General features: G+C 43.7%; 1 protein-coding gene across 1 annotated transcript in view; it reads right to left on the bottom strand.

Annotated features, from left to right (window-relative positions):
- COL22A1 (collagen type XXII alpha 1 chain) overlaps window positions 1-25,278 on the bottom strand; it is a 270,579-nt gene that overhangs the window by 7,646 nt on the left and 237,655 nt on the right. The window contains exons 50-58 of the mRNA XM_060202364.1: window positions 20,593-20,637; window positions 19,791-19,844; window positions 19,057-19,110; window positions 15,347-15,400; window positions 12,960-13,031; window positions 11,496-11,531; window positions 6,417-6,461; window positions 3,861-4,040; window positions 543-609 (exon numbers count right to left, since the gene is read on the bottom strand). Of these exons, the coding sequence (XP_060058347.1) occupies window positions 543-609; window positions 3,861-4,040; window positions 6,417-6,461; window positions 11,496-11,531; window positions 12,960-13,031; window positions 15,347-15,400; window positions 19,057-19,110; window positions 19,791-19,844; window positions 20,593-20,637 (607 nt within the window). The remainder of the gene's footprint in view (window positions 1-542; window positions 610-3,860; window positions 4,041-6,416; window positions 6,462-11,495; window positions 11,532-12,959; window positions 13,032-15,346; window positions 15,401-19,056; window positions 19,111-19,790; window positions 19,845-20,592; window positions 20,638-25,278) is intronic.

Genomic DNA, 25,278 nt, shown 5'->3' with positions numbered 1-25,278 from the left:
AACTACCCAGAGCCCTACCCAACTAAGGAAAGCTAGACACAGGCTGGAGTATATGTCAAACTGGCAATGCCTGCATCCAGCATAGAAGCAACTACAGAATTCAGACCTTCCATCTTCTGCACTCCAGAAAGAATGCTGGTCTATACTCCCATACTGGGGTAAACAATAGGAAAATTTACAAGAAAGGGATGGGACAAGGAACTCTGGTGGTGGGAACTATATGGAATTGGACTTCTGTTACCTTACAATCCTGTTAATTATTATTAAGTGATGAATAAAAATCACAAAAAGAGCAATATCTCCCTATGAAAGACATAAAGCAGAGGCTGACAGACTACTAAAGAGAGACATGTCTTATCAGAAGGACTTAGCAGAGTCTGAAAGAGGCTCTTCAGTCCTGGTTCCAACATGTGGACCGTTTGTAGCCTGACTTTTGCATGCCAGGTTGCAAAAGTACTGAAGGATGGATACAAGACTGCTTGCAGTGTTCTTATAGGCATCCAGGTCTCAGCTGTAGGGCTTTGATCAAGCCAGATACATACCTTCCAGCTGTTTGCCAAGTTCTTCTTGGATGAGCCTCCTCAAGGTTTCCATAGAAGGAGATTCTCCCTAGGAGGAAGGTAGGGTAAAGCTGTTTATCTTCCCAGAAATTCCTGCTACCCAAGACCCTTGATTGCTGCCAAAGGCTCTCAGGCAGCCTACACAACAGGTTTCTCACACCTCTGCCAAATCCAACACAATTTCACATCCCCTTCCCTGTCATGCAAACGGAATTACCCCACTTTATTTTTCTTAATATTTTAATTATCTTTATTTATTTATTGGATTGAGATAGCCAGAAATTGAGAGGGAAGGGGTGACAAAGAAACACTGGCAGCACTGCTTCATCACTCACAAAGATTTCCCCCTGCAGGTAGAGCCCAGGGGCTCGAACCTGGCACCTTGCACATTGTAATATGTGTGCTCAACCAGGTGTGCCACCACAGGGCCCCAAATTGTCCCATTATATAAAGGCAACCTAGACTGTGAACTTTCCAATGTTCCTGCTGACCCTCCGTACATATCTTTAGCAAAACCTTCTGAAAGTACACACCACTGTATCCATAAATTCCATTTGAATTCATCCCCCAGCTCTGACAGGAGAGATCTGGTCCTCATTCCTCCTGCCTGAAGTTCTGCCTATGTCCAGAACAGCTTATAGGTCACATTTTTCAAGCATTCTTGCTTGAATTTTCAATACTGGTCATTTGGTTTTGAAAATATGGTCTGTTTTGCTCTGTGCCCTTGGCCTTTCACTAGTGTCTGGGACAGTTATGGTGTTTGGTTTATAGAGCGTTATGAGTCTATTGCTCTCAGAAAAAAATCACAGGCATGCCATGCTAATGCAGTTTTGGGCTCTTTCTCTCCGTTCTTGTTGCTTCTTATTTGACTACTACAGGACCGTATTTCACCCTCAAGGGCAAGGGTACTACTTTGCCTATCTTTGCAGCACCAGCTACTACCCAAGAGAAATTAAGACTTCATCCTATTCTTTTCTTCTAGTCAATAATCTTTTATGATAGTCTCAGAATCACCATGACTGCTCACACCTATAGGGTCAGAAAGCTAAGTAAGCACCCAAGAGATGGGCTTACAATATAGCTTACTTGGAAAGTGCACTTAAAATTTGTCATGTAGACAACCTAGGTTCAAACCCAACTCCCAGTACATTGAAGGAAGCTTCATTGTCGTGACATCTTTCCCTCTCTTGTTCTATCTCTTTCTCTGTCTCTTCCTAGCTGAAAAAGTTAGCCTGGAGTGGTGAAGCCTCAGATAGGATGTGAAAAAGAAACCCAAGAGATTTTAGAAACCCACTGAATTCTTCAGCTCTCCACCGGCTTAGTAGTGGCTTAGTAGTGAAAGGCTGGTATTGACTGTCTGGTTCCTGAGGAGTGGTTAAAACTCAGTCTCACCATAACCACCTGGAAGTGAAAGAACCATAGAGCATTACAGCCATCAGGGACATTAGAGAGGACAGGGACCTGTGCTCTGAGGAATATGAATGTCCCCTGAGGCCCACATGGCTGATGGGAGTAGAGAAGGAGTGAAGCAGACTAAGCAGGAGAGTCTGCTTCGATCTCTCTAGAGCCAAGATGAATTCTGCTACTACTATAGTTTGTATAAATTAAGAGTGGCTGGAGTTGGGCGGTAGCACAGCGGGTTAAGCGCACATGGCAGGAAGCACAAGGACCGGCATACGGATCCCGATTCGAGCTCCCGGCTCCCCACCTGCAGGGGAGTCACTTCACAGGTGGTGAAGCAGGTCTACAGGTGTCTATCTTTCTTTCCCCCCCTCTGTCTTCCCCTCCTCTCTCCATATCTCTCTGTCCTATCCAGCAATGACAACATCAATAACAACAACAATAATAAAAAACAAGGGCAACAAAAGGGAAAATAAATAAATAAATTTGAAAAAAATTAAGAGTGGCTTGCTTGTTTTACCACAGCACTGCTCAGCTCTGATTTATGGTGGCACAGGGGATTGAACCTGGGACTTTAGAGCTACTGGCATGAGAGACTCTTTGTATGAACATTATGCTATCTCTCCTGCCCTACATTAAGAGTTCTATCAGAATAAATCCTGTTTAAAGAAACAAAGCTACTATACTAACCAGCCTGTTTGCTTGTTTGTTTGTTGTCACCAGGGTTATCACCGGGGCTCCGTGCCTACACAACTAATCTACCATTCCTTACAGCCATGTTTTTCTTTTTTTCATTTCAAGTAGAGACAGAGAGAAAATGGAGAGAGATTCCCCAGGTGAGACAGAGAGACACATGCAGCACTGCTTCACCATTCTCTCATGAAGCTTGAAGCCTTGTCCTCACACATGCTGACATGTGTGTGCTTTACCGGGTGTATTGCCAGCTGGCCTTGCCACTTTATATACCTGGGCGAAGCTGAGTCTTTCGATGACTTCTTTTATAATTTTCAGGGGAATAAGAGTTTTATAGCCCGAGGCACGAAGCCTTCAGGGCTTATCACGGTGAGGTGGAATCAGCCTAGTAGCATGGTGGGAATGGGGGAGGGGCTGGGGTTCTACGTCGGAGCATTTCTGAAAATAGACACGTTATTCATTCAGTCAGCACAACTAACCTGTCAGGAGAGCATCTTCTTATTAATCTTGGCAGGTAAGAAAGAGCAGACTTGCTGAAGGGATGCACTGCCAGACACTGGCAGGTAAGGATGTGTATGTATCCTACCCTGCCCCTCAGAAGAACATACATCTCTCAGGCTTCCTTACAGGTTCCAGGGAGCACTATGCTTGAGACACCATCAATAGCCTTCTCTCTCTCTCTTTGTCTTTCTCTCTCTATTAGTGATTTAATATTGATTTGCAAAATTACAAGACAACAAAGGGTATAACTCCACACCGTTTCTACCATCCGCTCTGAATCCCCAATCCCTAAATTGGAAGCTACAGTAGTTTTCCTAAGGTTGCAGATATGGGATAGCTACTATTCCTACAACTATCTGTCAATATCTATATATCCTCTGCCTTTTCAAGTCACACACAAACCTATTACTGCATCCAAATATTCCTCTCCTTTTGCTCTTTTCTCTCCGGGTCCTGGTGGAATTGAAGTTCAGAGCCCTCTAGTTATCTTCCCCCATCACTTCTTCTCCACTGGAAGTATGGATCAAAATCATTTTTGGAGTCCACAAGGTGGAAGTCCGGGCTTCTATAATTGCTTCTCTGCCAGACATAGACAATGGCAGGTTGATTCATACCACCAGGCCAGCCATATCTAACTTCCTTTAGTAGGGGAGGGCTCTGGGGAGGTGAGGTGCCAGGACACAATGATACCATCAACATTCTTACCCTCAGTCCTGGAAATCCTGGTTGGCCTGGAGGTCCTGGGGGACCCACAGGCCCATTCTCTCCAGGTGGTCCTTGGGGGCCCATCAGACCTGTGTGGCCTTTGTGGCCTGGGATTCCAGGGTCTCCAGGTTGCCCCTTCCCACCAGGAGGTCCTTTGTCACCTTTGATCCCAGGATCTCCCTAGAGGAAGGAAGAAGTGTGTCAATGAGGTGAGGTGTCCAGTGTAAGCAAGAGTTGCAACTGCTGGGAGTGTTCCCCAAAATCTGCCTTCACAGATGTGGAAACTCGGAGGTTCATTCTTGTCAGACCTGTGACTCAGAAGTGGTTGAACAGGGGAGGACAGGGGTGCCAGAGAGAAAGTCAGCCCCCCCCCACACATTGGTGCAATTGTCCACAGAAGTCTAGATGACAACTCTGATGTCCAAATTCAAGTTTCTTCTCCGTACAGCAATACATGACTCTCTGGGCTGGCAGGGATGCTGGTCCCTTCCTGGGAATTATTCTCAACTAGAAGGACAGCGACACCATTTCAACAGGGTTTCACTTCTCAGTCCCATTGCTCAGTTCTGAGCATCCAAGGAGGATTCCACTGACTGAGAACCTTTGCTCCCCATTTTTGACCCAGATATTGAAGCCTTGGACTGATGATTCAGGAACTAGGTTGACTACAGGACACACAGTTTGGCACTTTCTGACCAGAAAGCTCCAGCTACTGTAGGCATGAAAACAGGAGACCGATACTCATAGTCTTGGGGTGTATGAGACACCATTGGGTGGACTGGGGTGGGGCTACAGAAATAAAAGGAGACAGAAAATGGTAACTGGAAACAACTGTGGCTGTGGACATAACCCATAGTCCCAGACCACGAGGACGGTGCAGTTTGACACACTTTCAGCATCTATGCTACCATGTTAAGAGAAGACCAAAAGAAAGATAAAGGCTAATATGTTCCAGGGGTTAAATAAAATGGAAGTCCATATTTACAACACACACACACACACACATGATTCTGTATAATAAGTTCTGAAAAGCCCCCAAATCAATAAATGTACAGTGGTGATCAGAAATATACACAGACTGAAGACTTAGATCAGTGATTTGGGGATGAAAGCACAACAGGGCACAGCCAATCCTGTGTCATCTTGCCGCCAATCCTGTTGTAATCCTTTTACAATCCCTGGGACAGATGTTCCTGGGCATGAGGGAAAGGTTGCGTATTGCATTTTCAATAATGACCAAAAAAAAAAGCAGTGGATTTTTAACAAATAATGAATCCAGTCAGATCTTAAAAGGTCACTTAAATCGCTCAAGGATGGCACATTCTGAGGGAACAGTGCCACGTGCTGTGATCAGGGTACTGTGAATATCCTGGTGTTTACGTGCCTGAATGCCCAAGTCCCACCACATCCGGGAGGTAGTGCAGCTTCTCCTATTCATTAAACGTTTCTATTTCACTTTGCAGTGGATGGACCTGTCCCATATTTCATGCATCCCAGGAGAGGGAAGGAATGTGTAGCTCAACCATTCCTTGGCAGTGTTCCATGAACCCACTTAACAGAGGAGAGCGACTCCCCACTTATCGATTGGAAATTAGAGGTTTGTAATTGTGGTCTGAATTCACTGGTTCCCAATTGAAACTCAAGCCAGGCCCAGTGCTGTCCCTCCTGGGGGATGTGTGTGACAGTGCCCCTGGGAGTACTCCAGCACCTTCTCAGCCACAGTTTCCTCTCTGGCTCCATCCTCAGGAACCCACAGTCATCTGAGGACAACAGCAAAGCCACTAAGGAGTGAGAATCCTTGACACCTTCTGCTTCTCCTTTCTGTCTCCTCTGGCCCGCAGGAGACACTGATTTGTCACCCATCCAGCTTGTAAGGAAAGCTGAGATAAATTCCTTGCAGGACTGTGGAAAACAAGCAGGAGGTGAGTAAAGGGTGTCTGTGACATTCCTGTCCTTTAGCAGTGTGCTGCCTGACCAAATGAAGTGTGGGCAAATGGCACGTTTAATTGTTTAATTGCTCTAATGGAAAGGTAGCTGTCACCACCGACTTTTATGCCCAAAATAAATAGAATAAAAAAAAAACCTCCTTATCCCCAATTTTTTTTTTTTCAGAAATCAAATGTAAAGAAAGGCTTTCAGAGTGGAGCACCAAGGCAATTCATTATGGAGAAATCTGTTCCCTTGTCACCTCCAGTAACAAATCTGGCTCCTGGCAAATTGGCACTTTGGGAGTTGAGCATGTCAGGCACCAGCATTCGCACACGGAGAGAAGGAAATCTGTCAACGTCTCGGAACACTTGCTTTGAATTTGTAATTGCAATGATTTTCACTCCTTAAAATAACAACCAAAATGAGGAAAAAGAAAATATTAACACTGACGACAACAATATGAGAAAAGGAAGGGAAGAGATGACCCATGTGGGGCTCCTGACTCCAGAGAAAGGCGAAGAGAGACATCACTGCTCCAGCCAGCTGGCTACATGGGGATGTCCACCTTGGGCAAAAATCCCTTGTCCCCATGAAATGTCACATTCACATCATGACTCTATCACTTACCCTTTCTCCTTGGAGTCCTGGCTCTCCAGGCTTCCCAGGGGTACCCTGCAATGAAATCCAAGGAAGAGGGGTGGGGGGTAGATAGCATAATAGTTATTCAAAGAGACTCTCATGCCTGAGGTTCCAAAGGTTTAGTCACCACCATAAGCCAGAACTGATCAGTGTTCTAGTAAAAATAAAACAAAACAAAATAAAACCGGGGGTCGGGCGGTAGCGCAGCAGGTTAAGTGCATGTGGCACAAATGGCAAGGACCGGCTTAAGTATCCCGGTTTGAGCCCCCAGCTCCCCACCTGTATGGTCACTTCACAGGTCTGCAGGTGTCTATCTTTCTCTCCCCCTCTCTGTCTTCCTCTCCTCTCTCCGTTTCTCATCAATGAATTGCATCATCAACAACAATAATAACCATAACAAGGCTACAACAACAAGGGCAACAAAAGGGGGGGGAAGGCCTCTAGGAGCAGTGGATGATTCATGGTGCAGGCACTGAGCCTCAGAAATAACCCTGAAGGCAAAAAAAAAAAAAAAAAAAAAAAACCCAAGAAAGGGAAGATGGTCATTATACCAGAGCCACCCCTTTCATCCTGGCATCTTTGCCTCTCTCATTCTTTTTTTTTTTTTTTTAATTTGCCTCCATGGTTATTGCAAGGGCTCAGCATGAGTACTAGAAATCCACTGGTCCTGGCAGCCATTTTTTTCCCATTTTTATTAGATAGGACAGAGAGAAATTGCGAGAGAAGGGGGAAATAGAGAAGAGAACAATAAACACCTGTAAACCTGCTTCACTGCTGTGAAATACCCCCCTCAGGTGGGGATCCAGGGTCTTTAACCCAGATCCTTGCGTGGGTCCGTGAGCTTAATCAGGTGTGCCACTGCCCACCCCCCCTGCCTTTCCTGTTCTTGAGCATGATCTTGCATGCTGAAGACAAGGCATATTGAAAAAGCAGATCTCTCAGTGTATTCATATATTTTACACACTGACCCTTCTTTTTTAATTTGGACATCAGTTCTCTTTTTCTTCACTCCTTCTATGGCCCACTCTGATGAAGCATTCCTCACACACGGCTGGACCTCTTTATATTTCTTCTCTTTCTCAGGATAAATTCCACCTCCCTTAATATGTTCTGGAGACCCTACATGAATTGGTTCTTGATAAACATGTTTTGCCTCTTCTGCTTTGGTTATCTCTATTCCTACTAAACTAAATGATTTCCATTGCCGGTCTAGTTTTGTGGGCATGAGACAGAGGACCAGGGACTCATGGCTGAGCTGGGAAGCAGTATCTCCTTTATTAATCAGATACATCACCTTTTATGCATCATCTCTTCACCGGAAGTGGCAAGGGAAAGGAAAATGACTAGGAGAGGGGGCGGAGCAAGAAAAGAGTGCTAACAGAACATAGAAAGCTTCCATCTAACCAGTGGGGATTAAACCAATATCCTGCAGGCAGGGCGGGACCCAGGTAAAACAGTGATTATGTAAATAGATCACATCGTAAGTAATACAAGTGAACCTAATGTGATGATCAAAACAGAAGGTCTTAGAAGCAGAATTTAGAAGCAGAGCAGCATTCCATGATTCTCCGTGCAGGGGGTACAGAGCTTAGTTCACTTGTCTCTATTGGTCATGCCGTTTCTCATGGATGCCGTGTCTGTGTTCCCATTATTCCAATTCATATGTTTATGCCTTAATCACCAATGGGAAGGTAACAGGGTAGGGTTCTTGGGGCTTGATCCTGTGAGATGAGCTAATTCAGGAGGAGCTTCTATTATTGGAATTAGGGATGGTGGGTCTACAGAGGATTCCATGAGTGCAAATAGGTAGAAAATAACAGAATCTGTGGCTGGGTGGAGGCTCGTCCAGTTAAGAGCACATAATACTATGCACAAGGGCCTGGGTTCGAGCTCCTACTCTACATCTACAGTGGGGACGCTTCACAGGTGGTGAGGCAGTCCTGCAGGTGTCTAGCTTTCTCTCTCCCTCTTTGTCTCCCCCTCCCTTCTCTATTTATCTTTGTCCTATGGGATTAAAAAAAGGGGGAAAAAATGACCACCAAGAGTGGTGGAGTCTTAGTGCCAGCATCAAGCCCCAGTAATAACCCTGGTGGGAAAAACAGAAACAAACAAAACAAACCACTTTACTAGCACTCTGATATTGGACTTCGCAGCTGCAGAACTGTGATGAGTAAATGCTGCTGTCTCAGCTACCCAACTCCATGGTTATTTTATAGCCACAAAGTTGACTAAGATACTATCCTGCTCCAGAACTTCAAGGATAGCTCATTTTTATCTAATCTTTAGTTTTTACTTCTAGAAAGACTGCAGGGATCACCCAGAACTTAGCTCAGGACCCCTTGTGTTACAAAAGCCCCCATGCTCCCACGGGAGGGCAGATACATCACGGCTGGGGGGGGGGTAACTTCTCCAGTCCTCATGCTGAAATACCCATTTACTTCTGCAGTCCCCTCCAGATGATACGTATTGTGCAGAGAACATAAGCACTAGAATAGCTGTTTACTCCATTTTCTCCCTAGCCCCTCTGACACCTCCCCTGCAAAATGTAGGCTAATCTTGCACTCATGGACTACTCTGCTGTTGACTGACACCTAACGTTCTCCCTATTAGAGTGACATTGCCTGTGCTTGAACGTCAATATTTGGAAAACATGTCCTCTTATGCCTATTTGCCTCTGGACTTAAACCCAAACCATACTCTGCATCTAGAGGGTGCTCAAAAGCTATAAATGGAATAGCTTGACATCTTGGGTTCAGAGTCCAGAGTGATAACCATTACATCACGGAGCCACCACTAGGCTTGATATCTTGGGAATCACCATTCCCAAAACCTGCTCTAAAGTCTATCAATAGTCATAAGAAGAAAGTCAGGAGAACGAGAACACTGGAGCTCTTCTGAGCTGAGACCAAATGGATTATTTCAGTCCCACCCATGTCCTGTTATTCAGAGGGGAGAAGTGAGGCGCAGCTCTTGTTCTCATGTTTACAGTAGGGCTAACAGGCAGATGTGGGCATGACCTATTCTCATACACAGCAGACCAAGTAATTTCTGAATTAGAAGTACCAAGGGGTGCCTGCCAGTACAGAGGAAGATTTGGGGAAAGGACAATGTTCTGTGTGTTGGAAGGCATGGCCCTTTAAGAGTAGATATCATTTCAAGAGAGTTCTGTTGGGGAAAATACCCTCTAGAAAAATGGTAAGTTGTTGGTATGCTTCTAAATTCTGCTTATAAGACCTTCTGCTTTGATCATCATGGTAGGTTCCCTTGTATTGCTTAATGCTGCGGTCTGTTTACATAATCACTGTTTTCATTGGTTTAATCCCAACTGGTTCGCACGATTTTTCCTTCTCCCCACCCCCCATCCTACATACTTCATTTTCCTGACACTTTCGCCTCAGGAGATATAAAGGACAGTATTTTCTAATGAATAGGGATTAGATTGTTGAACTGCATCCCTGCTCATCAATAAAGATTGAACTGCATTCCCAGTTCAGCCATGAGTCCCTGGTCTCTCTCCGCCCACAAAGCTACCCCAGCATCTGGTGCCCCGAACTGGGACCAGCAGTAAGTAAAGATCAACATTAAGAACTGAGGGCACATTGTGCACAGGGCAGGTGAAGCAGGTTCTAGAAAGGGAGGACATCTCAGATTCTGGAAGAACTCAGAGACTGCTCAGGATCGAATTGATAAAACAGGAAACAGGGATCCCAAGGGAGTTAGTATACACAGAAGCAAGAGCTGATAGTATTTACCCTCGATTAAATCCCATGAAATGGAGAAGACAGCAATGATCAATAAGGGAGCAGTATATCCTGTGAGCAGAAAGGTGGCTGGAACAGTCATGAAAGTAGCCCAGAGATGCAAAGTGACAATGGATCTCCCTCATTTATGCATGTGCAGATTTTGAGTGGATAAGCAAACTACCAAAGACTCTGCTTCTCTGCATTCATTCATTATTTTATTTACTCCTCATCGAGTATTTTGATGTTGAGTCCATTTTGGATTTTTTGGTCTAGGATGTATCAGAGCATATGGGGTATCTGTTTTATTTTGGCAATGGTTGTGGTGAGTTGAGAAAGGCAGCAAATATTTCAGTGCAGACCTCAAGATGAACAGCAACAGGCTTGAACATTGTGCAGGAGCTGGGGTAAACATCTACTGAAAGGATGGACTGGGGCAGGTGAAACCCCTGGGAAAGACTTTGGAAGGTTTCAGAAACCAAGAAGCAGAGTGATCAAATCTTCAGAGAATGAGGAGGTATGAGCAGGGGCCCTGTATTCTGGATTCTATTAAGACTAATAAGGAAGGAAAGGGTAAGGTTTGAACTGGAAATATATAGGCTGTACAAACATAGAACTTAAGAACCTATCTGGTTATTGAGTGAAGAATGTCTGTAGAGGTTGGACAGCCAAAGGATTAAGTGTAACAATTTGGATATAAAATAGTGGTAGATTGGATTAAGGTCCTAATTGTAGACAAGGAAAGAGTTGGAGTCAATTGAGAGATACTTTGGTGGATAGAACTCATAGGTCTTCTCCAGAGACCCACCCTAGGGAAAGAGAGAGGCAGACTGGGAGTATGGATCGACCTGTCAACACCCATGTTCAGCGGGGAAACAATTACAGAAGCCAGACCTTCCACCTTCTGCATCCCACAATGACCCTGGGTCCATACTCCCAGAGGGATAGAGAATGGGAAAGCTATCAGGGGAGGGGAGGGGATATGGAGATCAGGTGGTGGGAATTGTGTGGAGTCATACCCCTCCTATCCTATGGTTTTGTTAATGTCTCCTTTCTTAAATAAAAAAAAAAAAAAAAGAACTGATAGGTCTTACTGATGGATGAGAGAGAGAGAGAGAGACTGAGAGAGAAGTGAGGGAGACACATTAAGATTGAACCTCTGAATTGGCTACATCATTTGTGAGCCTTATGCAAAATTTAAATGTGGGTCCTCGTTCAGAAGAACACTGACACAAATAAGGGAGTTACCATGACACTGACCCAAGAAACAGGTCTTTTTTTTCCTATAGTACTGAGTCACTGAGGAGAAGAGGTATGCAGTACTTGCCTCCTTGCCTGGGACTCCTTTCTCACCCACTTCTCCCTGTGAAACAGAACGAACCATCAGCTGGTTCTGCAGTATGAGCTCACTGAACTCATGTAACAGTCTTCAAAACACATTTCCACTCAAGTCATGTTCCAGCAAAGACAATAATCAATGGTACCATCAACCAAGGGCATTCTAAGCAAGGTTCTTCAGTCAGCCTGTGCAGAGGAACCAAACATAAATGGGTGGGAAGGGAGGGCCTGGATCTGGGCTTCTAGTCACGGGAATGGCTGTGATTCCACCAGGGTATTAATTTTAGCATCCATGGAAGGCCTGAAAACCACATTCCATACGAAATAAGATTCTGGCTTCTTAGGGAAGCTTAAAGCTTCAAATTTTGTTTTTTCCATTGACTGACTCTGACATTGGGCATCCTCTTACAGCTTCTGTGCTTCATTGTTTTGTTTTTTTTTTCCCATCTATAGAATAGACAGAAGCTTCATGATGCTAGTGAGTAAAAATCATTAGACAGATAACAGGATTGGAGTTTCACAGTGAAAAAGGTCGAAGAGGGGTCACTCTGGTGAGTGGCTGGACTGACTGACAAGGAGCTACTAGTGGGGTCAGTATTAAACTAGAAGGATACAGGTGGGTACATAGGGAAGTCTGCTATTCCTACATGTTACATGCAACCCTCATATCGAATAAAGACCACACCAGAGTGCCCTGGTTGGAAATGTTTGACTGCTTCAGTATCTCTCTGTTCAGACACCAGTCAAAGGCTACTACACATCAATCCTACTGTCAACTGACAAGACCTAGAACCAAATGCCAGCTGGAAGAAAAATTAACCATGTGATCTTGAATGGACCACTTCCATGCTCTGACCCTGTTGCTCATCATGAGTACTATGACTTTCAAAGGTCCTTAAAGTTCCAGGATAGCATCACCTGGATGGCCCTACCTCCACTACCATCAAAGCCAGTTGATACTTATGAAGTACTACCTGTGTGCTGGGCACAAATGCTAATCCTCTCATTGAAATCATCTTATTTGTCTCTCAAGAGAAGGTGCTGTTAATCTCACTTGAATAATGAGAACAGTGAGACACAGAATTAACGAGAATTTTCCAGTAAGGAGCTCAAAAATCCCAGTAGGGTGTAACATCTGAGCTCACATTTTATTTGTATTTAATTTCACATTTTAGAGAGAGGACGTGAAAGAGTTCGCAGGCCACAGTTTCTTTCCGTGCAGTAAGGGAGGGCCAGGCTCGAACCTGGGTCACACACATGGTGACAGAGCACACTATCCAACTGGGCTATTTCACTGGTGCTCTAAGCTCACCTGTAGTCAGCGCACTTATTCTGTCCCACCAGGATGGAACTTTGACTCACAACACATCAGTGTAAACTGAAGAAGTGTGTGGAACATGAACCTTACATCTGGAGCCAGTGACCTTGGCCCCCATCTGAATTCTCTGCTTACCGGAGGCCCACGGGGACCCAGAAATCCAGGAAGTCCTGGGCTGCCATTTTCTCCTCTGCTTCCCTTAGGACCCTGCAGAGGGATGGTGGAGGAATAATTCTTCAAGGAAAAATACCAACTGAAGTAGATTAATTTTTTTTTTGTCAGGGAGTCTGGCCGTAGTGCAGCGGGTTAAGCACATGTGGTGCAAAGTGCAAGGACCGGCAAAAGGATCCTGGTTCTAGCCACCGGCTCCCCACCTGCAGGGGTGTTGCTTCACAGGTGACAAAGCAGATCTGCAGGTGTCTATCTGTCTGTCTTTCTCCTGCTCCCCTGTCTTCCCATCCTCTCTCCATTGCTCTCTGTCCTATCTAAAGATGACAACATCAATAACAACAACAATAACAACTACAACAACAATAAAAATACAACAAGGGGAACAAAAGGAAAAATAAACAAATATTAAAAAAAAATAGTCCCAGAGGGATAAAGAATAGGAAAGCTCCCAATGGAGGAGGTGGGATACAGAACTCTGGTGGTGGGAGTTGTGTGGAATTGTACCCCTCTTATCCTATAGTCTTGCCAATCTTTGTTAAAATAATAAATAAAAAAGAAAATAATGTATATATGTGTATATATACATATATATGTAAATATAGACAGGCCATTACATAAATAATAGTAAAGGCATATCTGCAACATTGGGAGAACTACTGCACTTTCCAAAGGAGTGGAGAAGGACACAAAACTCTGGTGGTAGATATGGTGGGGAATTATACCTATTATCTTATAATTTTGTATATGAATATTAGGTCAGAAACAAAATTTTTCAAAAAGCAAAAAGAAAGAAAATTAACTTTATCACCCCTCTGTATTGAGGAGATCTGAAATACAACAGAATAGAAGAAACATTTCATATGTTTTTTGTAATTGAGGGGTATGGGTTAAGGAGAAACATGGGGTATTATATGAGTTTTGGTTCTGCTGTGATGGGAGAGAGATCAAGATGAATTTTTAAAATCAAAGCAAAACACACACACACAAAAATAGGTTAGAAATTACAAAAGAAAAGAAAAAGAGAAGGAGTAGGGAGGGTAGGGGGCTGGATTCTGGGTGGGAGGGCAGACGGATAAATGTGGTGTTTCCACAGTAACCTACTGGGAGATAATTCGCTTGTGCCCCAAAGGGCACCCATGGACTCATGGTTTGGCAAGATCACTTTATGGGAAAAGTCTTTGAGATCTTTTTTAACTTCAGAGTTTCTAGGAAGTTACTATATTTTTTGCAGTTCTTCTGGGGCAGTTCTGCTTGGTCAATTCTGTAGTGGGGTTGATCTGACCTCATATCCCATGTCTTCTTATCTTATCTATCTCACTGGCAGTGAGAAACCCTTCATGAAGACTCTTGAAGGAGGCCACTACATTTTCTAAAGAATTGAACTTTAATCACAGCTGTCCCTAGGATCTCCACTAGAATGGTCAAAATGCCTGTTTCCTTCAGAAGAATGGCTTTGCTGGGATGCGGAGTCTTCAGAGCTCAAACCAAGAAAGCTCCCAGAAAGGTAGAATGGCTGGCTACCTCATTTCCATAATGACAGCAGCCAACTCATCAAGTTGGTCTCCCCACTGCAATTCTCCTTGACTCCACACCCTGAGGATGATCTTAAGAAAATCACCCATTTTAGTGAGAAAAAAAGATGGGGTTGAGAGAAAACTACTGTTCAGGATTAGAAACCCCAAAGACTACTTTCCCAGCTCTATATGCCTAGTCAAGAGACCTGGACTTCACATCTTGAATCTTCTACCCAGAGGTCAAGGCTTTGCTTTCCATATGACACTCTTTTTATATCACCCTTTGATCTTATCCATTGATTATCTTTTCCTCCTCCCTCCTCCTATCTCCTAGCTGGGAGGAGCATGTATTCCAACAAGTATTGTTGTAACTATTCCCATGATGAATCCGTGCTTTCATCTGAGATGGTAAGGCTTGGCAGACCTCAACTTGTTCTTCCATCCTCTAAAAACCTCAAATAACTGCCATTCAAACTTATTAATACTTATCTTAAGGGGCCTGGTGGGTGGTAGTGCATCTGGTTGAGTGCACATGTTGCAATGTGCAAGGAAATACTGATTAAAAATACTGATTACGTTCTATTGTCTTATCCTTCTTAGAATAGTTGTATCCTTCGGAATACTATCGTTGTAGACAAAAGTGCTTAATCACATGTATTTTATACTTTTGAAGTGGCCCTTCCTGGATCCTCTTGTCTCCAGTCATTTCCTATCATTCATACCCCATTGTGCCCCACTGATACTTCTAGGGATAGAGACCAGACACTGTGTGAGGTGCAGCAACTGTCCTCTCAAAGCTTGCACACATCCCATCATAGCACAGTGGGAGACACTCACTGGGTTTCCTGGAGGTCCAGAGTCCCCTGGAGATCCAGGTGATCCATTTTTACCCTGGAGGAAGAGACAAAGTGAATCATTCTGCCAGAGTCCTATTAGGTATCACACAGTCAGATGATAAAGACATTTCTGGATCTGAAGAACCAGATTTCACAACTAGAACCATTTCTGAACCCAGCTTGACTCTCCATCATCATTTTATTACTTAGAGGATGTTTCTCAGTGTATAAAAGGAATTAATATTAATTCAAAACAATGTTGTGGAGCTAAATGAGTTTGATGAAGGCTGTTCACAGCTCAAGCCTAGTCCATGCTCATGACTACACAACTCATTCTTCCTTCACCTCAGATGCTGTCTTAAGGAACAAACCAACCATCCCACACAAAAGGGCTCACATCATGTGCAAGGTTCTTGGTTCAAGTCCTATGGTCCCCACATGCAGGGGGGTGGGGAACCTTTACAACTGGTGAAGCACTGCTGCTGGTGTCTCTCTTTCTCTTTATCTCACTTTTGATTTCTATCTCTTATAAAAAAAATATGATGACCAGAAGTAGTGGATTTGTCATGTAGGCACCAATTCCCAGTGATAAGCCTGGTGCCAATGTAAAAATGTTTCTATCCCTACAGCAAAGATGAGGAAATTAAGTAATACACACATAAAACAAACAAACAAACTGAACACACACAGAGAACTATATGGGAATGACAGCAGGCCAGTTTACAGAGCTTGTAGGAATTTGCTAGTTTGTCTACTCTCCCCTTCCAGGGAATGATGACTGATAACTCTTGCTGGCACCTCCCTCCAACCACAACCAACCCGTCTGTGTCACTCTAAAAATATATACCATAGCTCATTTCTATGGTAATGATATCTCCTCCTCCCTCTGGTCCTCTCCATTTTCTTCCTGAAAAGGTGCCAGCACACATTAGAACAAGGTGCCAACATAGCAACAGCAGTCCATGTGAACAAAAAGAGGGGCAGCTCTGGGAAGTCATCTGCCCCCTGTATGCCTGGGGGCAACCAGATCCCAGCTTCTTCCTGGGCCATGAACTTCTCATGTCACACAAGCCCAAAGGTTCCCTCGATAGTAGTGCCACGCAAGAATGGAGGTCATTTTCCCCTTTCTGTGACTGTGAGTTCCACACTGCTACTCCAGGCCCCTTCTTCCAGGGTGATCCCCTTGAGAAGGACATTTGGCACATGCACCCTAGGTGAGTGCAAAAGCGGCAGGCTTTTAGACCAGATGCATGAGAGAGGACAAAGTTTTGCGAGGTACTTGACCTCTTTGTTCCTTCATATCTCATCTGGGAATGGAGGCAGGAACAGTGATAGTGTCTGCCTCACAGGGCTGGAGAATGAGTTATGTGAATGTTCCTGCTGCCCCTCTCACTTGACTCTGCTGATGATTTCTGGTAGCACAGCATAAATATTCAGCATCTGGCTCAAGGTTGTGTGAACATGCTGAGGTTGCTAGAACCCTGCCTTCACTGAGGAAGACATATCAATTCCAGTTGACTGAGAGTAAGGTTGTCAGAGAAATAACCTGGAAGTGACTCTAATGTGCTCAAGAAGATAGGCATTTGGAGATACCTAGGGGTTTACTGTTGGTTACAAAACCCTGGTGACATACAGTAGAATTGACAGGAAAAAAATAAAGAAAACCATAAAAAGTCTGTGAAGACCTAATTAGGTCTTTGGGGTCAAGTCCCTTCTCCTGCATATGCCACAGAAAGTCTTTCAGAGGTTCACTGGTGCCTGCTGTGGCAACTTCCACCTTCCACATCTGTCCGGGGATACTTAGTGTTCTCAAAATGGCCACCCCCTTTGTCTCCTTGTCTCTTTGAGCACATTTGCATTCAACAAGCATTTACTGAATGTTGTTTATGTCAACAATATGTTGGAAAGAGGCAGAGTCAAGGACATTTCCAACACACACACACACACACACACACACACACACACACGCATACACATTTCCTCCAGCAATGCAAAGTTTTCTTGAGACCCAGGGAGGCTCACATACTAGGTGGACACCATGTCCTGAGAGCAGTTCTGACTCATCACTGGATTAATGAGCTGAATCCTCATAACTTTTCCCCCCTCTGCTTTACAGATGAAAAGACTGAGGCTCAGGAGAGGTTAAAGAAAAAAAAAATCACTCAGTCCACATGACTAGTAAGAGAAGACCCAGGTATCAAACCTGGACGACCAAACTCCTATAGCCCAAACAGGGAGGATGGTGAGTTCTGAAGGTTGTGGCATTCAGTTCCACACACCCTGCCCCAGGGCCCTTCCTGTCTTCTACAGGATCTTGAAGACAAAGCACACAGCCATGGCCATGGTGGGTGGATATATTAGATTTGGATATTAAGTAAGACTTGGGTTTACACCCTATCTAAAGCTCTAAATAGCTTTGTAAGCAAACCCACCGAACTTCTGCACCCATCTTATTAAATCACTGGCTCTTTCACTAATTTAAATATTCATTTAAAATGTACATACACACAGACACAAGCCATACAAAATCAACAGGAGGATGGATGGTGCTGCACCCAGTTGAGCACACAAATCAGCATGTCCAAAGACCAAAGCATGTTCAAGCTCCTGGTCAGTCCCCACCTGCAGGAGGGAAACTTCATGAAAAGGGAAGCAGTGCTTCAGGTCCCATTCATTTTCTATGTATGTATGTATGTATGTAAGTATGTATGTATGCATGTATGTATGTATCTTTCTATCTATCTACTTATCTATGTATTTAGCACCTACCCTTTCAACTTCTCTCTGTCCTGTCAAAGAAAAGAATAGATAAATAAGTAAATAAATAATCATGACTTGAATGCCTGAGACTTTTACCTTTATCCTTGGCAACAAATGTACCAGAATAATACTCTTATTTCTAATTCTCTTTCTTCTCTCTCTCTCTCTCTCTCTCTCTCTCTCTCACACACACACACACACACACACAAAGAGAGAGAGAGAGAGAGAGAGAGAGATAGGGAGAGACAGAGAGGTCTCAATCTCATAAGAAGTAAAAAAATAAAACCTGAAAAATAAAACAAAATGCATCTTTCTGTGTATAGCACAAATGGCTAAAGCTCGAGCCTGGCTGGTCTCTTGCGATGTCACAAGGCACTGCTGCGACTTAGACATCATGCACAGGTAACTCAGGAAGGACCCGGGGAATGTGTGACAGAACAAACAAATGACTGGATAAAGACATCGTGGTTGGTGCATATAATGGAACATTACTCAGCTATCAAAAAGTAAAACATTAACTTTCCTGATATCATGGATGGAATTTGATGTGATTACACTCAATGTAATAAATCAGAAAGTGAAATAAATAACTCAGAAAGTGAAAGAGCCAAACTGTTCCATACCTGGAGAATACATATTTAACCAAAAGCAAACAAGCTCACAAAACATGATAAGAGTAGCTCTTAAACTGTGAGGAACGTGGTGGTTATTGGGAGGGATGACGGACAGTGAGTAGGTGTCAGTTGCCAGGGTCAGTGATAACGGAAACTTGGGTGCGGGTGAAGCATGGAGACTGAGGTGTGAAGGAAGACGCACTTCCTGGCCTGTGTACTAGTGTAAGCCAATGGCAAATCAAGAAAATGTGCTTTTAAAATAAAACAGCAGAAACAAACATTATTGAAGTTACAGACCATGTCGAACAATGCACGGCCACTCCAAATCAAAACTCACCGCGGGGCCCCTCAGTCCTCGGGGACCCTGTGGTCCTATGGGTCCAGTGTCACCCTAGAATAGAAAGAGCTCACACTGTCATAAAGATGATGGAAGCACAGATTTTTTTATACCTTATTGGGGGGATTAATGGTTTACAGTCAATAATAAAATAGTTATTTGTACATGTGTAACATTTCTAAGTTTTCCATATAACAATTCAAGCCCTTCCCCAGGTCCTCCTCTGCCACCATGCTTCAGGACTTGGACACTCTCCTCCACCCCAGAGTCTTTTACTTTGGTGCACTACACACTCTCCAGTCCAAGTTCTGATTTGCATTTTCCCCTTTGTTCTTGTTTTGCAACTTCTGTCTCTGAGTGAGATTCTCATTCTGTCTTATCTCAATATGATTCCTTCAAATTCCATCCTAGATGAGGTGAAGAAGGTGAGTTCATTATTTTTAATAGCTGTGTAGTATTCTTATATGTGTTTATAGACCACAATCTATTCAGCTACTCATCTGTTGTTGGACACCTGGGTTGAAAACGCAGCTTCTAATGTGGACTTGGCATCACCAAGATGTCCAGGAGAATAAACAAACTGTGTCCAAAAGGAAATTGGCATAGAAGATGACATGCACGATCCTGAGAATTCACCTATTCACCTTGGACTACTTGCACAGTGGTAGTTTCTGTCTTTTTACCTCCCAGTGCAGTACTTTATCTACCAGGCCCCAATGGGAATCCACACTTACATCTTTTCCTGGGGCCCCTTCTTGGCCAGGGGGTCCTATGGCACCAGGTTCTCCCTAGAGGGAGGAAATAGAAAAAAAAGTCTTGCCTAGCTCTGAGCTAGGAAAAGAAAGACCCAGTATAAGGAACCCTACTGATTCCTGGCCTGACCTGGGGTAGGTAATGCCCATAAGGCTGGCAGTTAAGTCCTAAGTGTTGCAATGAACTACAGTGAAACACCAGCTGAAGGAATCCGAAAGCCTGAAGCCTACCTAAAACTCGGCTTCCTCACTTGCTGAGCCATTGGATCATTTCTATTTTTTTTAACCTCAGTTTTCTCCTCCTCAGATAGATTACAGAAGTGATTTAACAAACTGGTTCTGAGGTTTCTCCACTTGGGGCATTTGTAAGTAGAAATTTGATGGTAGAAACTAGAAAACAATAATCTTTTTTTTTTTTCCTAGCTAGAATAAATCCATGATTTCCACATCACCCAGGTACTCTGGGCCTCAGTTTCCTCCTGTGTGAATGAAACCTAGTAACAACATCACGAGCCTCAAGAGACTCAGAGTAGTATGCAGCACCACTAACAGAAAACGGCTGTCTTGTAGCAAACTAATCTGCTTAAATTGTTTGTATGTCAACATCTTGCCTCCAGAAGAAATGACTAGAAAACTTGACCAAGATTGGGGAATGATGCTTCCAACATCTTTTCTCTCAAGCCATTTCAATACTGCTCTGGTCTTCATGGCCCAGGAGTCTCCTGGCAAGAAGTTCAAGCTCACATCCATTTGGGATGACTTCCACAGAGTGATGTCAACTTACCCGGGGTCCAGGTGCACCTAAGTCTCCTGTATGTCCCTTAAAGCCCTAAGAGAACAAAGGAAAAATGTCATTCCACCAAAAGAGCAAGTGACAAGGAGAAAAAGGCAGGTACCATAATGTGCTGGCCCTGAATTCTTACCCCTTCTTACTATTATTCACCTGACCCATTTATGATAATTTACCAAGAACTGAACTCTGTAGCACCAGTCACTGGCACCAAGAATTGACCTCTGTGTAGCACCAGTCACTGGCAAGGTTCTTAGTGACCAGGCAGTGCATGACTGGGCTCTTCCTCCTGCTCATTGCATTGTGGGAAGGCTGTAGGGGGTCCTGCTCCAAATGGCCCAGTGGAAATCTTCATCTACTTATCTCCTGCATCTCCTTTTTTCACCTTCTTGATTTCATTCTTTAGTTTAAAACTATTATCTCTGGCTCTTGGATACTGCTTCCTTTGTAGACAATATCATCACCTTCATTCTGAGTGAGATCTTGGGTGTCTTGTGGGGAGGGGCCCACTGTCTGGGAAGTCTAATTCATTATTTCCATGAGAGTCTGAGTGGGTTGACCCCAAGCAGGTTCTCGCCTGACCTCGTGAACTTATGATGGATGGGCTTTTCCAGACTGGGAACCTTACTGCACATGCTTCCTCATTCCCTTTGAACAAAGGCCATGAATTACTGTGTATGGCCAGCTGAAACCCACCACAAATATCTTGGATTCGCTCAACTGCCCTCTTCCCCCCTGCCCTAAGGTGCTTATAATTCATCCTAAGAGAAAAAAATCTACCTATGTATTATGAGCTCATGACTAGACATTATATGGTAACTTTCCAATTGTGATCAAATACTTGCTAGGTCAAGATTTAACCCTGTATTGTGTATGGATCAATGATTCCATCAACCTTTTTTCTAACCCTGGGTATATCTACTTGCTTGTATGCCCCAATAAATGAGCTGTCTCTCTGAAACATCTCCTGGAGGAGGAGATCATGGGATTGACTCCTCTCCATGCATTCTCCCTCATCACCAGGGTCCCCCAGGCCTCCAGGGGCTGTCCCAGTCTCTGCTGCCAGTGAGCAGGGAGACAGAGAGCCCAGGACTAATTCCTGTGTCTGTCTTCCTGATTCTTGCATCATAATCCTACCTGGCACTGCTGCATAGAACCAGCCCTGGCAGTGTCTCCTGGACACTCTAGAATGCTCAGTTCTGAGAAGAACAGCAGCTGGCAGATGTATTATGTGAAGCACAACTATGATATGTCAAGCTCCAAGAACAAAGGTAAAGCTGTTAGCTGAGCCAACACTATATTTCTGATGATCAGATTAACCCCACTGTGTAACAGTACCCTCTTCACAGATGAGGATACTGAGGCCAAACAAGGAAAAAAAAAGGCAAATTATATCTGTAGAGTTTTTGCTGTACACTCATTTTATGTCTTGGAGAATTTTTGCAAACTGGCTTTAAGTAACACATGTTAAAGCAATTTACTCCAGGCACTGCTATACCATGCTCTACCTATTGCATCTGCTCTAATTTCAGTGTTTCAGGGTTTTGTTTCCCTGTTTCATAATAAGAACTTTGAGCATCTAGGCTTTCATACAGAGAATATAGGAGGGATAAGGTATACATAGTTAGGCTGGCAACAAAATAGCACTCTTGACCGTCAGACTCACTTCACAGAGGCTGTGGTGTGTGGCCAAAGTCATCAGGGCTAAGGCCATATATATCCTGGACTACTCCTTTGTGTTCTTCTCTGTTCTTATGTTCTATCTTTTGGCTTAAAAAAAACAAAAGCAAATTAAGTTCCCACAGGAGAGAAGATGACAACTCTAAGGTCATTTAGAGAAGCCAGTAACTTCCCTGTAATGCTGGCTTCTCTTCTGTTCCCCCAGAATTAACAGTAAGAATGTGTGAGCTTAGATGGATTCAGGATACAGGCTTCAACCGCAGCTCAGAACAGGAAGGTGGTGGCTGAAAGTGGAAGCTCTCAGACTTCAAAAGAGGTGAGACAAGGGGAAAAATCTCCACAGAATACAAGCCAATTATGTATTTCTTCTCTCCTTTATAAGCAGTGTAGTCATTCTCTCAACTTGGAGAAATGCCTCATAAACTGTCAGGTTGGGTACAGAAATTTAAGTAGATACCTGTTGGTATGCTTCTAAGACCCCTTCTGTTTCATTGGTTTAATCCCCCCTGCCTAACACTGTATTCTATTTACAGAACCACTGTTAACTAAGCACTACCCTGCCTGCAGGGCATTGGTTTAATCCTCACTGGTTCACAATGTCTTTTTGCTCTGCCCCCACTCATAGTACACCCTGACTTCAACCAGTCTCTTTTCGCTCCACCCTCTCTATGTCACATCCTGTTTACACCCTACTTGGCAAGTATATATACAAGGACAGGATTGTGATTATAGTTAGCTTAACTTAGCTTAGATTGTGCTGCATTCTGCATGAATAAAGAGATACTGCCTATAACTCAGCCATGAGTCCCTGGTCGTCTGTCTCCTGCCCGCGAAGCCAGCCTGGCAGATACTGCAGCTCTTATACTAGTTTGCCTGGTGAGATGTCAGGAAATCAAGAAGGATGAAAAAATAGAGTAAATTTCCTATCTGAAACTATAACCTCAAAAACAAATCATCCAAATACAAACATCTATTAGACTAGAATAGTTTCATTTTTACTTTTATATTGGGGGATGGGTTAATGAATTATAGCAAACTGGTCTAAAATGTGTATGGTTTCCCACTTCTGCTTAACAGGAGTCTCCAAAATACTCTTTTTTAAAATATTTATTTTTTACATCCTGTTTTGTTGCCTTTGTTGTTTTTATTGTTGTATTTATTATTGTTGTTATTGATGTTGTTGTTGTTGGATAGGACAGAGAGAAATGGAGAGAGGAGGGGAAGACAGAGAGGGGGAGAGAAATATAGACACCTGCAGACCTGCTTCACCGCATGTGAAGTGACTCCCCTGAAGGTGGGGAGCCGGAGGGCTTGAGCTGGGATCCTTCCGCTGGTCCTTGCGCTTTGCACCACGTGCGCTTAACCCGCTGTGCCACCACCCCACTCCCTGCAAAGTACTCTTGCCCCCACCATCAAGGACCTTAAATGGCCCCTCCCTTTGACACCTTTATCCCATACCCTCCCAAGTCCCTTGCTTTGATGCACCATGCCACCTTCAATCTAAGTGTTTCCCTGTGTTCCTCCTTTCTGACTCTGTCTTCCTAGTTCCACCTACATATGAAGTAATCCAGTACTTATCCTTCTCTTCTCAACCCCCTCACTCAATACTCTGGAACCCATCCAAGTTCCAGAGAAGGCAAAGTAAAGATTGGAATTTTAGAGTTTCTGTTCTGATGCCTGGGTCTTTGATTGTTGGCCTGGGTTCATTAACACTGGTCCTATCTCCGTGTAATTTCTGCCCTCCCTTTTTCCTGTATGTTTGCTTGTTTTGTTGATGTTGATTGGGTTTTCATTCCTATTCTCCCACAGATTAATTTATCTACAGTTAGAGTTCCTTTACTTATTTTCTGGCGGGAGTCCTTTTCAGTAATTCTTGCAAGGCAAGGTTAGTGGTAGTAAATTCCTTCAGTTGTTGTACATTTGGGAAGTTTTAAATTTCTCCTTCAGACTTGAAGGATAGTTCAGCAGGGTAGAATATTCATGACTAGTAATTCTTATCTTCTAATACTATAAGAATATCACTCCAGGCCAGGTAGCGGTGCACCTGGTTGAGCTCACATTACAGTGTGCCAAGGACCCAGGTTCGAGTCCCTGGCCCCCACCTGTAGGGGGGAAAGCTTCACAAGTGGTGAAGCAGTGCTGAAGGTATCTCTCAGTTTCTCTCCCTCTCTGTCACCCCCTTCCCTCTCAATTTCTGACTGTCTCTATCCAGCAAATAAGTAAAGACAAAAAAATTAAAAAGAATATCACCCCTTCTTGTTTACTGGGTTTGTGTTGAGATATATGGTGAGAGCCTAGTGGTTCTGCCTCTCCATGTCAATTTCTACCTATACTTTGCAGCCTACACAATTACTTCCTTATTTTTGAAAGGTGTTACTATTATGTGTCTTGGCATGGGCTCTCTGGAGTTCAGGAATTTTTGGTTTATGTTCAGTTTCCTTAATACCTATATTCTGAACATTGTCTAGGTGTGGAAATTTTTCAGCAATCATTTCTTTAAATATGCTATCATTTTGATCTCTTACAGCTTACTGTACAACTGGATTTTAGGAATTTCATTAATTATCACTTTTGTTTTTTCTTTTAGGATCAGGGAGATATCTCGGCATTAGAGCACAGAATTTGTTAACCCGAGATCCTAGGTTTGGTCCCTGGCACTGCCGTCTGGCAAAGCTGAGCAGTGTTGTGGTTGCTCTTTTCCTTTTTCTTTTTTTTTATTGTTGTAGTTATTATTGTTATTGATGTCATTGTTGTTGGATAGAACAGAGTGAAATAGAGGAGGGGAAGACAGAGAGGGGGAGAAAAAGATAGACACCTGCAGACCTGCTTCACCGCCTGTGAAGCGACTCCCCTCCAGGTGGGGAGCTGGGGGCTCGAACCGGGATTCTTATGCAGGTCTTTGTGCTTTGTGCCACCTGCGCTTAACCCGCTGCGCTACAGCCTGACTCCCGCTCTTTTCCTTTTTCTAAGACAAGTCAATAATTAAATCTTTTTGAAAAT

This window comes from Erinaceus europaeus, chromosome 1 (genome assembly GCF_950295315.1).
Source record: "Erinaceus europaeus chromosome 1, mEriEur2.1, whole genome shotgun sequence".
NCBI lineage: Eukaryota > Metazoa > Chordata > Mammalia > Eulipotyphla > Erinaceidae > Erinaceus > Erinaceus europaeus.
The sequence above is the reverse complement of the archived record's forward strand: the minus strand, read 5'-3'. Positions and strand labels throughout refer to the sequence as shown.